Source organism: Hirundo rustica, chromosome 13 (genome assembly GCF_015227805.2).
Source record: "Hirundo rustica isolate bHirRus1 chromosome 13, bHirRus1.pri.v3, whole genome shotgun sequence".
Lineage (NCBI taxonomy): Eukaryota > Metazoa > Chordata > Aves > Passeriformes > Hirundinidae > Hirundo > Hirundo rustica.
Window position 1 is genome coordinate 7,626,740 of NC_053462.1, and position 13,397 is coordinate 7,640,136.

Genomic DNA, 13,397 nt, shown 5'->3' on the forward strand with positions numbered 1-13,397 from the left:
AGAGTACTAGTGCCTCTAACACGGCTTCAAATAAAACTTGAAATTTAGAATTTCATTTTGTATTTAATAATTTTTAATTATGAATAATATTTTATTTCATGTCAGTAAACTGTATTCTATGAAAACTGTTACATCAAATACCTGGCTTTGATACCAGCCCTACAAATAAAAACCCTGCTAAAAAAAGAAAAAAGAGGAAAGAATAAATTAGTTTTTCCATATAAAAAACTCTCTATAGTGTAATACCAGAGCTATGAAGGCAACTTCTCTGAATTATTTTTCTGCCTTCCTGCTCTCAGTTTCCTGTGAGCGTAGGTGAAGAAATCAGAATAAAGAGCAAATGTGTCTTTATTTATTATCATGTTCAAAGACTAGGAAGTCTATGCTGTGAGATACTTATCCACAGAAGAAAATTTACCAGTAACAAAAGAAGTATTACCACATCCTGAAATGCTATTATTCCTGCTAAAATTCCTGACACCTAAACCCAGGACTTGGACAATGCACCAGCAAAAATTTCATCAAAAATAAGAGAGAGTCCTTTATTATGGATCCTTGTGAGAAGAGCAGCATTTATGGCTACATCCATTAGGTTAACATGAGTTCACTGATGACACAGCCCAAGAATGGAATTGCATCCAATACTTAGTCTAAAGCAGTTAGCAGTTTGCAAGGCCCACTGCAATAAAACAAAAACCTGTTGGTTGGAGATTTTAGCACTATGAATGTGGACCAATACTTCCAACCCCTTACACCTCACAAGGAGCTGAGCAGCATCTTGTCTGGCTTTTATAACAATTGATTTTAAAGACTCAGGGTAGAGTTCTCAAAAGCTAACAACCACCCTTACTCTTTAAAATGAACAATTAAAAAAAAAAAATCAATGTAGAAGTTAATATGGAATATACTGGGAAAAATAGGACTAGAACTCTATTAAAAAAGAAAATCTACTTACCCCAAAGTTAGTAGCAGCAAAGCGATCTGAGGCAGATACATTAGTTGCTGCTGTTGTATGAGCATAGAAAGCATTTATATTGGCCAACAATATACTCATAACTGCTGGAACACCAGGGCACATGTATTTAGAAGAGAGACAGGAAAAGTGCCTGCAATTCAAACAAACCAACAATTAGTAAAGATGGCAGGGAATCTACTTCTCCTCCCATTATAATTTCTTTCTAACTCCAACGATGTAACTTTCAGGCTACCTCCTGAAAAATTGTACAGATGCACATGAGGAAAAACCAGACATGTTTGATATAATTGCCACTTGTTGCACACTGGTATTTTCAAACCAGCCACATTAGATTAATATCCAGTTCTTACTCTGTTAATCCTAAACACAAAACCATTACTTAACTTTTTAAATTGCTATTAAGCAAAATATTAATTATTAAAGAAAACCTAAAAAGCAAACTCTAACCCACCATCACAGAAAGTCACAGAGATTTATAGTAGAAGATTTAATCATTGCCAACAAAAAGAATCAAACCAGCATTTTAGCATGACTTTTATTTTATGCTACATAATCAAAGAAAGGTGCTTCAAGCAGCTTCTGGGTTCACCTTGATTTGAATTAGGTCATAACTGAAACTGTTCCACTTGATGCAGGCCAGTACAATTTAGGTGATCAGTCTGTTAAACCCAAAGCAACCAAAACCAGAGGTGCAATGTAGCAGCACTGTTTACTTGCTTAATGAAACAGGAGATGCCTGCTGGTAGCATACAAAGAGCTTATAACACAGCAAAACATGAGAGGTACAAATGTATGAAAGATCTGACACAGGAGGAGAGTGAACATCATCACTGCAAACATAAATTCCTAATTTCAGGATTTATAATTAGGCAGGACTGGGAGGGATAAAGACTAAATGTACAAAATAGAAAAGACAATGAGGAGGATTAGGAAAAGTTGTTTGTAAAAATGGGTGTGCAGTCAAACAGAACAGGATTAAAAAAACTCCGATCAGTCTCTGTGTGACTGAAGGTCCTGATTTGGCCACATGCTCCTCTTAGCTGGAGTCTCTGGCTCCTCTCTCCTGTTCCTCCTCAGGAGCATAAGGCTGAGCAGTGTGCTGGGCCTGAACCACCTGGGCACTAATGCCCTTCCAAGAAAGAAATGAACACAAGGTACAGTTGAACTCTCCTGCTGAACTTAAACCAAATACCCTTAACTGTTGTCACTGTCCAAATCATCTTTCAAGGCATCATTCAGGATTATTTTCCTGTAGGGGCAATCATTAAGTGCTATTACCTGCATTTTACATAACTGAGAGAAACTGCTCAAAACTACACAGAAACCAATCACATGGGCCAGGATCAGCAGCCAGCAATCCCAGCTATGTGCACATGGAATAGCATTATCAAACCTTTATTTCAGGGTCAATATTTTCCAGAAGTGCTTTGGAAGACTGAAATGAGAATTCAGTGAAAGAACAACACAGTTCTCTACCTCTCAGAAAAATATTTCATTTTATGTCACATGTTTTCTGTCAAGTAGAAGAATAATACTTTCCTTTGTAATAAAATACAATAGTGATGTCAGGTGGTTCTCACCAATACAGGCTACCTTTAATGCTAATAGAAATATCTCCTTATCTATGAGTAAGCTTGGGAAATATATGAAGGGATGGTCAGAACCAGTTTTCAAAAAACTGAGAAAATAATTAATACTTTTACTGATGACCTTTAATTTCCAAAAGTCTTTTAGTGGACTTAAAGGTCCTTAGTGCATGTAACATCAGTCTGGAGAAAAAAGGCCCTAATAACCCCACTGGCCTTAGAGTCATACCTGTGACATGCTCTGCTGGGGTAGGAGGCAGGCAAAAGGAGCAGTCAGCAGCAGAGAAATCATTGAGATTGTCTCAATTGCCTTCAGGGAACATGACAGACAAACATGGAAATATTGTTTGGGTCAACTTTTTAAGGTTACTTCTGTAGTTTCCTCTAAGCATTTCACAATGAGCTACTCATGCCCTGTACTGAATTCTTATCCTGAAGAATTGGTACATATTGGTACATACAAATTGTACATACAAACTGTACCAATTTTTCACAAGGAAAATTTAAAACAATTGGTATAATTTATGTCCTTATTGTATCACTGCACTGTTTGACCTCTAATGTGCTCAGTGAAAATTATGATAAAGCATCTGTGACAGATCTTTGTTTCTCTCCACCATTTAATTAAAATCACTAATGTTCACAGAACCTATTAAGTACACAATATGGGTCATGACTCCGAGTGCTGATAACTCAGGTTATCAGCTACGCGCAAGATACCTGGATTCCTTCCGCTTGCTAAAATGAATAATTCAAAGTAAACGCCTACCATTGTTTTTGCAGGTCCTTGAAAACAGCAGCCAACAGCATGAGTTATTAACAATTTCTAGTGGCCACATGATGTCACAGCAACCACAGCTAAGTTTCACACATTTTAGAGCAAGACTGTGCTTGCTTAAGCTACAGTGGTGTCTGAAACCAGGTCTGCTTGCTCCAGTTTTCTTACTATGCAATTTCTTGACCAACAGACAGTGCCTGGGATTCTTCCAATATTTCTGCTAGCATGAATTAGTGAAGAAAGGAGTCTAATTGATGTGTTGTACTCATCAGCCAGCAAATGCTATCAATAAAAAATTAGTTTAATGGGCGATTTGTGTGCTTTTTGTAATGCTGCCACATTAATTGAAAACTAGCAGGAGAACAAGATGACATAGTTAGTGCCTATTAACCTGCTGGAATGAGAGTTATGTTGCTGATTGAGAATCATTAGGTTCTACCTGTGGTGACTCTTGCCAGTAAGAAATAAAGATCTTAATGGAGCTTTTATTGCACTTGACTCTATCACACAGTAAATTCAGGTTGCTGATATTATGTGTAATTTTGGTGTCTAGTCAAACACTGTTTCAATACGTGCTCGGATTTTTGCCCTCTAAAGAGTAATAAATTACGTTGAAAGATGAATGACAGGAAAATGTTACTTTTTCTTCACTGCAGAGTGTGGCTTAATATGCACAGGTGAATAAAGTTCCAGTATGATTCCTTCTAGACACTGAATTTACAGCATAAACTGCCATCAATCACCACAGTCATCAAAATAAAGGCCAGCTGGATCATTGTGCTGTTTTCCTACTTTTTCTTCCTGTTTTCTGTGATACTTATTTTCCTCCCTGTCATCTCACACATCCATGCTTGTACTTCTGGGAGTTACACATACCATTTGTGTGGCTAACTGTCTGCCTGGCTGCTATCCACCACAAAACCCAAAAAATTCTCATCTGAACCATGTAATAATGGCTGTAATTGTCTCACTTTCATTTTCCTAATACAGACTCCATGAGGAGTGGAAGAACAAAATAATAATAAGAAAGAAGAGTGGATTATGTAACCCATACAGTCAAGACTTCAAATAACTGCAATTACTGCAACAGATTCAGTCTTTCTGCTGTATTTTGGTTTAGGTCAATGGCTGTTTTTCTATGCACACGAATTCCACATTTGGTAACTTAAAGTAGATTTCCTTGTTCAGGAACTGTGCAGTTGTAATCTGTACCTTGAGAGTAAAACATCCCTTCTAAGTCAGCATCCTTAGGGAAAAATTGTCTACACTTATCTCATCAAGATGCAGAGATGTTCTGATCTCCAACAAGAGGTGCCACCACCCCTGAAATCATTCTCCTTCTAAGCTTGGTGAGAAAGGTCTCACTGGGGAAAATGACTAGGGAAGACAGGTAACCACCAGTGTGATATCTTGTAGGCTGATTTCCACATGCCAGTACGAATATATTCAACGTATTTAGAAAATCAAAACTAAAATTTTGATATATTATTTCTGTGCTCTAAAGGAAAAAATATAAATCTTCAGGGCTTATTAAGGGATCATAGATGACAAAGCCAACATCATGAACCAGAAATGATAGAAAAGTGGGATTGTTCATTGCTGTAGTGGAACAGGATGCCAAATCACTTTTGATAAGGGTACTTCAGAGAAGCTTAATCAGATTTATGCTGTGTAGAAATGCAGAAAGGCATATGCTCCCACTCCAGCATATGCCACCTATCCATACTTAAAAGGGGCAAGACTGACTATCATTAAGTGGTACTGAAACTTTATATAATATCTAACTTTAAAACGAATACTAAAAACTACATTCAGGCAAAAACAGCCCCTCATTAGCAGCATCCTAAAAACTCACGTAGCCAGATGAAGTGCAGATGTTTTCTGAGGTCTGGATCCCCGGGTATTAAAGCTTAGTCAGTTTTGCATTTACAAACACAAACATTTTAATTTCCAATGTTATCATGAGACTTGCAGTAGAAGTACTCTGCAACTAGATTCTCAAGCAAAAAATGCTTACACAATACTCCTCTGGGCAAAGCGATTACATTCAAATTCTCTCTCTGCTGTATAGTAGAAAATTGCTTTTGTTTTAGCAGGAGATCTTTGTTACCAAATGCAATCTGATAATTCTATTTTCCAAATCAAGAAGCTGTACATTTTCTTCCAGCCACTAAAATTGTTCCAGAAGAAAAAGGTAATCTCATAAAAAGAAATAAACCCAGCAGATAATAATCAAAAAGAAAATTCCTCATGACAAATAGTCTTGGTGTCTTCACTACTCTTCTCCCCAAAGTCTCTGAATGCTCTGAGACGTTGTCTGCCGATGAATCAGCAAAACAATGTATATAACTACATATTCTTGTCCAAGTATTTCTTGAAATTACATTAATCACTGATTTTATTCCTAACTTAAACAGGCTGTCTCCTCAAAAAGGCAGTGCTGATTATTGACATACAACATTTTAAAACATACAAGGATGTGGGTATGAGGGCAATGAAACCTTAGCCTTTATTTCTTGTGATTATCAATATTGAATTCACTTTCTCAGTACATCTGCCTTCATATACCTAGTTTGCAATCAACAGCATCAAGAAAATTTGGAGGAAAAGGTATAGAAGAAAGCAAGAACAAAATGAGAACAAGGCAAAATATATCAATTAACTTAAAATGGCTTTATTAGAATTTTTGAGTAAGGACTCCTGAAAAATGAGTTGGAGCACTTGCCGAGCTCCATGTTAGATGTGCAGACTAAATTTACTCACTTTTCATGAATATCTGTACTTCATGTTATTTACTGAAATAAAAAGAAAACATCTTCTTTATATAAAAATATAACCTGTCAATTTCTACCACTTTTAAGTAAAAAGATTTTATATACTCACATCAGTTATATTGCTATTTTTGCAATGCTGACTTTTGCAACATCTGAATTTCTAAAACCAGTTTCAAACTTTTTCTGGGAAATTTTGCAGTACTTTAAGGCATCAAGAGATGAGAAAAACCAAAATTCAAAATAATTTTAGAGTTAAGGTTGTCTGTCAAAAATACAGCCATGTTACATTGAGATAATCGACTACTGGGGTGATAGTAGATGCTAAATCAGCCCTTTATTTCTTATGCAAATTGCTAATAGCATTAATAGCTCTTAACAATTCATTTCTGTCAAACCTTGAATTCATTTTGATATACACAGCAGGAACAACGCTATCACTAACGTTTTGGTAAAAATGCAATACCATTTTAAATCAAGTCATAAAATGACAATACCAGGATAGGTTAATAAATGACACAATAATCACACAGAGCTACAGAGAAACTAAACACAGAAACACAAATACTCATGAAAGTCAACACATGAATTCCTCCATATGTAGATTAAATATAAAACAGAGGAACTGTCAAGTTTCATTAATTATTCTGTGCAATGTTGTATAAGTTCCTTGAAGGAAGATCATTAAAAATGTGAAAAGTACAAAATACGTTCCCTACCCTTCCATTAGATGAACAATACAATAATTCAGACAGCTACAAAAAGTGAAAGATAAGCTCACTGCCATAGCAGGTGGTGTCATTATATTCTGCAATAAAAAGAAAACTTGAGATTTTTATGTATTTTCATACATTGTAAGACTCTTCTGTTTAGGAGGTAAAGAGATGCGTAAAAATGAGACATGTTCTGATTAAAAATTCCACAATATCAGGTTTCTATAAGGAAAAAAAAATTGTATTTTTTTTATTTAGAGGACTCATTTGGAGTCCCCTGCTTTTCTACAGCACCAGCAGAATATAGCCCTGTTCACCACAAAATTTTTGGTGGATAAATTGAGAACACAATAGATCTGTCATGTCTGCAGGCCTTTGAGCTCTGTGGTGCTGTGTTCTAAGGTGTTCAGACAGCTACTTCAGAATGGATGATGTAGCAATAGGTCTTAGTACTGTTAAAAATGGTTTGCACTAATTATTTAGATGTAGTATGGAAACTCACTATAGCCATTGGTGTTGTTCACTAGTCCTGGAAAAGAGTACAGAGCTTGTGAAACCTTGTTCCAGTTGCATCTGGAGCACTGGAAGTCTTTCTGAACTGTGCTGTATATCAGTATCATAAGGATTAAGGAAAGCTTTAGCAGTAATACCAATAACAGCTTATAAAATGTTTATATCTTAAAGTCACTGCAGATGACCCTCTCATTGCACCTCAATGAGAATCAGATGGACAGAAATGATAAGAATTTTAAGTCAGGAATGGAAGAGAAATGGTGAACGAAATCACAGAGCTTGGAATTCATTACTTCTCTCAAACACATTGTTTACAGCAAAGCAGAAAGCCAGCCATGATAATACTTACGTCATAGCTTGATAAATATATTCAATTCCATAGCGCATTGCAAATTCATCCACAATTTCTTGTGCAGCGTCATCAAAATACACCTTCCAGGCCTCGTCACCCTTCACTTCGGGGATTTTCACCACGCCATTAGACTTCACTTCCGTCAGGTAATGGAACAGATTCTAAAGGTAAGAAATGTTTCAAACGTGAAATTTTGGCTTTTAAGAACATTCTGAAAATATATCCTACATATAGTCATCGATGTGTTAATTGTCCATTTTTAATTGTTTATTTTTCTAAAGACTAGCTCAAACTAGTCAGCTGGCTTGTGATTCAGCACATTGTATCTCCTTGATACAAAGTCCTGTCCATTAACTGGCACAAAAAGACTGTGCATAAAATAGTGCAGAAACTTCTCTTTTATATGCCCTTGTTAATGAATGAAATTGTGATGCTATAATACTTATTACAGAGTGTTTCAATTTTACTTGTATCTATGACCAATAAATTTCACATTCATTATTTAAGTCCTTAAGCCTCAGGGACCTAACAGAAATACTGCAGGTGCCTCTCAAGTCGTGCAAGGTGTGCAAGAGAGGTTAGGTTTAGTACTCTTGGGAGTAAAGCTAGGAGTTGATATTCAAGGCACAGAATGCTGCTCAGATTGCCTAGCCCCATATGTATCCACAAATTCCACAACTCCTTATGTAGCCACAAAATCCAACAGATTTTATATCCTGTTTTCAGTGATTGAAAAAAATCTCCTAAAACTTCAAAGTGTTTTCAGTTTTTCTCGCTAGCCCATAACTGTCTCTTGGATTATCTTAAAGCATTCGAATATTGTAATTTACTTCATAAGGTCCAACATTTGCAATTTCAGGTCAAAATCTATCAGCACAAATGCCCTAAACATCTGGTTTTACAAACAGTGAACAATGGGATTTTTTCGCTACGTGCTAGTGGTGAACTTTCAGCCATGTATTAGCTATCAGCTTCCAGAAACTACCTTTATTTCCAGAATACAATTTCTACATGGATCACTATTTGAAGGAAGAGTAAGCAACTACAAAGAAAACCTTTCAGAAGTCATGCCTATTTATCAGTGATGATTTTTTCAATGTTGACAAAAGCAAACTAGATGAAAGGATGAAAGACAAATTAGATTTTACAATATCTGTATTTCCCCTTTTTCTCACTCTCCAAAATGTGAATTACTGTAAAACAAAAGAAATCCTTTATAGTATACTTGTGTAATATATAGAAATGTTTGTATATTCCTGATGTTAGTAACTGTGTATTAAAGTGCTAAATCAAAAAACAGTACAGGGAGAGTTTATTTGACTCAACCTGTTTTTCTAACACCTCCTGGCAGGAATGATCTGTTTATTGGTCTTATGTTATTATTCTACCCTTGCCTCTGAACCTGATACTTCCTCAGCAATACAGAATGGGAAATCTAAAATAAACTTGTCCTGAAGTACAGCAGCAGTTATTTGTTTCAGTGTTCTAATGTCCTATAGCCTTTTTCCCTTATCCATGCAACAACTGAACAGTAATTTCTATACTGTATAACTTCTCCAACATACCTCATGTAGACAGGTGTACTGCACATGATAGGGAGCAACTTTCTCCTCTCCTTCAATTTCAACATTGATTTTCAGTCTAATGGCACCAGAGACAGCCGATTTATCTGTTCGCTTTTCTGAAGAGTGGAAAAATAATACATTAGTAACTACCAAGAACACAAGTATGTCATATGAAAAGCTTTCACAAATCATTCTAGTTTAATCTTTTTAAAGCCAGGGAGCCCTGCTGTTGGAAATGAGAATGTTTTTTAGTACCTCACACATGGTTCAGGCACAAAATAGAATATCTAACTATGAAGTAAAGAAACTTTTTTATTTTATCTCTCATATTCCAACAAGGCTGCACAGCTATTTATTTGCTACTTTCCTCTTTTCAACTGAAATTAATTTTCTACCTGATATCTGTACTAATTATTATTAGTTTCCTTTAGTTATGAAGACTTTACCAACAGCCTGGACTACTCCATCTGCGTGTGATGGGTTGATTCTGGTAGGTGCCCACCAAAGCTGCTCTATCACCTCCCTTCCTCTGCTGGGCAGGGGATAGAAAATCTAATGAAAGCCTCATGGGTCGAGAGAAGGATGGGGAACAGATCCCTCACCAATTACTTCCATGGCCAAAACCAGACTTGACTTGGGGGAAAATCAATTTGTTACCAGTGAAATCAGAGTAGGACAATGAAAAATAAACCCAGATCTTAAAATACACCTTCCCCTCACCCGTCCCTTCTTCACAGGTTTACTTCACTCCTGATTTTTCTCTAGCCCTTCTCTGTCAGTGGCACAGGGGGACAGGCAGTGGGGGTTCTATCTTTCATTTTCAAATCAGCCTGTAATGTTTAATATTTAAAAAGTCATACATATGTACCAAAGCTACATATTTTGAAGTCACAAAGTTAAAGACAGTAAGACTCTACCTAAATTTGTTTTAAAAAATCAGTAAGAATCATACCTAAGTTATACCATACATCCATTTCTCCACTCAGTGTTCTTACTTCAATAATTGTTTGCCCAAGGAAGTCATCTGATTCCTTTTTGAAATGCTGTTTTACTCTAGATTTGATATCATCATCTTCATCCCATACTCTTACTTTTATTCTATCTGTTGAGTTATGACATTCACTGGAAAAACAAAAATAAAACACAAAATGTGAGTGATATATAAACTATATTACTCTGCATGGCTGTTTAATTCATTAAACTCAATCTCCACACACTTACTTAACTGCATCAAATGTCAAAGCACAAACAGCTTGTAACAGCCAGAAGAATAAAAGGCCAACCCGGACTGCCAGGGACAAAACTACAGTTACTATATGTATGAAAATTACTACATATAAAGAGAATACCTTGATTCAATCATACATACATAGAGATAGTATTTAGGAATGTCAATAACTGCTCATCACATTTTTTATTTTTAATTTGAAATTCATACTTTTTGATGCTAGTATTTAACAAATATCTTAAGAAAGATACAGTTAGGTCAGGTTTATTTCTTTAGGAATGCCATGTAGTACATACAGCAAACTACCAAATTAGTAGTCTGAAATAATACAAAAAGCAAGAAAATAATTAAAGAATATTTCCCATATGCGTGAGGAAGCTTTTGTTAAAAACCAAGAGGTATGCACAAACATTCCAGCAAGAAAAGTAAGGCAATCAGAAAAAAAAACAGGAAAATAAGTAGCTGCTTTCTTAAAAAGATATATTAGTGTTCTTCAAGACCTCCATTCCCTGGTAAGGAGAAAGAGTAGGGACCATGCCATATTCTAAAAAATTTCTTGTAAATTTAAGTGGCTTACTAACCCCTCCTGGGTTGAGTGGATTTGAGAAACTGCTGGATGTATGAGGTAATGAGCTGGCCTCACTTGCAATCTGGAGAGTACACAGTGGATAAAAATTTTTACTCCCAGCTGCACCCTGCATTTATTTGCACAGAAACGGAAAAGAAACTATTACTGCTTACTCCTGTAAGGCACAATGAGGACTGTTTGCTATTCATTGGTGATGGCTTTTGATGACTTGATTGAATATCCCAACACTGACTGCAGAGATTTAGGTTACTGAAAAACTTTCTGCTGATGTTTGACTAGCACAGAGCTGGCATCGGTTAAATCCATACCATACTCATGCATCCTTACAAAGTATGTTTTTAATATCCACTCACTAATACTACAGAAATATGTTCTGTATTACATATCTTTATCTTTAAATATGACTTTGAAGCGTAGCAGCATCATCTGCTGAAACTTTCATCTTCAGCAGGGCCTTACTTTGACACTTGATTAAGAGATTTTACTCAAATTCTATTCTAAGCACTATAACTGCTCAGTGATCTGTCTCTGTTTTCAGTGTTAAAACAGTAATACTCCAACTTATCTTCCAAGCAGCACCCCTCAGGGGTATTCTAAGAATTAATTAGTGGTGGTAATGAGCTTTGGAAGTATAAAGTGCTGTAAATGGTATTATTACTCTTAAGGCCAATCAGACACTAAAAATGGCATGCACAGCTTTTACACTGTGACATCATTCAATATCGTAGAAATCCTCGTGTCTGTCTGTATTCCAGATTTTAACTTAGCAGATAATTCTGGAAATTAAAATGCACATTGTTCTGTGATTAGCAAAACCAATAAAGTGCAGTTTCCTTTTGTCTTATGACAGCTTCTCTGACATCCAACCAACCACAATCACCTATTGAATCTCCTCCCACAGCTGGGGTTTTCATAAATGACTCCATTATGTGAACTCCTGGTATCTGTTATGGACTGAGCTCATACAGAGGACAGTTAGGATCTCATCTCTCTCTGACCACAAATTTTCATAGAACATGACAGACATACTATTTGGCAATCTGTGAAATTTCTCTGACTGACTCTGATCACAACATTCAAAAGCTATTGGGAGGGACATACAAAATATAGGAAGACAGAGATGGATCAAATACACATCACTGCCTTAAGAAACAAGGCTAAACACAGAAACCATTTAATTCTCCTGAAACATAGCTTTAAGTTACTGCTTAAAATTGCTAAAGTCCTGAATTGCATTTAGCTATGCACCCAACAGAAATAATTGACAGGGAATTTCTATAGTAACATAGGGAGCTCTGCCCCTTGGGGAGGTATTTATGTGGCCCCCATCACCATACCTGTGCTTTTAATAGAAATCTTATTCCTGATTTGATTCTCTGGCAGCAGCTGCATACAAAAAGTCATTGTGTACTTCAGCACAAATATTATATTTTTATTCTTCTGAGACAACATGAATTTCTCTCTGATGTACACTTAGCTGATTAAGAAATATTTATTCAGATGGTCAGGATGACCATACTATTCCCTGATATCCTCAGTTGTCCTCAGCATCCTTTTCTCCTTTAATCTTAGGTTAGAGAAAAATGGCGAGACCTGGCACAACCAATGTGTTAACTCATGTACATCTTTGTGTTGAAACTTCAGCACAGATTCAGCTCTGCTACATTTGTAATGTTCCTGAGCAAGATCACAAAAATAGCATGGGTTTGTGTTTAAAAACTGAAGACTGGATGAGCAAATATTTCCTCCTGGCCTGCCCTGTGGCAGTGTGACTGCAGAGAGATTTACTGCTAAAGTTAGAGCTGTCTCTCAATGATCCTACTTACCTGCCCAGAGTCAGAAACAGCCCTATGTAATGACATGCACATTCTGCTTTAGCACTTGTCACTGTTAATGTCTGTCCAAAAGGTCTGTGTGTAATTCCTACTTCTGTTTACTCCAGAAAATTCAGCCCAGGGAATTAAAGGCTAGACAACATATGGTAGTTTCAGTGTTCCTTTCTAGCCACTCTGCTTTATATGCTCTGTAAAAGCATTCACAGATGTGTGATACAGGAAGAAGAGAAATGAATTGTACTCTAGCACACAGAGAATGAAGGTACTGATGCTTCTGAAAACCGGAGAAGTTGCAGTCTATCCAGAGATGCAAGACAGAAGAGACAGTTTTAATAATTTACCAACAATCTGGTGGTATTAAATTACTTCTGCATTACATTTCCAGAATGCCAAACAGATATGAAATAATCCTCATAGAATTCCAGCTTATTTTAACAGCTAGAGTAATAAAACTGTAATAATAAAGTATCTTTATAACAGTACCCCAATGG

General features: G+C 36.2%; 1 protein-coding gene across 2 annotated transcripts in view; it reads right to left on the bottom strand.

Moving 5' to 3' along the window:
* UNC13C (unc-13 homolog C) overlaps positions 1-13,397 on the bottom strand; it is a 123,846-nt gene that overhangs the window by 68,304 nt on the left and 42,145 nt on the right. For both annotated transcript variants that reach the window (XM_040077584.2, XM_040077582.2), the window contains exons 9-12: positions 10,207-10,376; positions 9,255-9,370; positions 7,687-7,850; positions 956-1,106 (exon numbers count right to left, since the gene is read on the bottom strand). In XM_040077584.2, the coding sequence (XP_039933518.1) occupies positions 956-1,106; positions 7,687-7,850; positions 9,255-9,370; positions 10,207-10,376 (601 nt within the window). The remainder of the gene's footprint in view (positions 1-955; positions 1,107-7,686; positions 7,851-9,254; positions 9,371-10,206; positions 10,377-13,397) is intronic.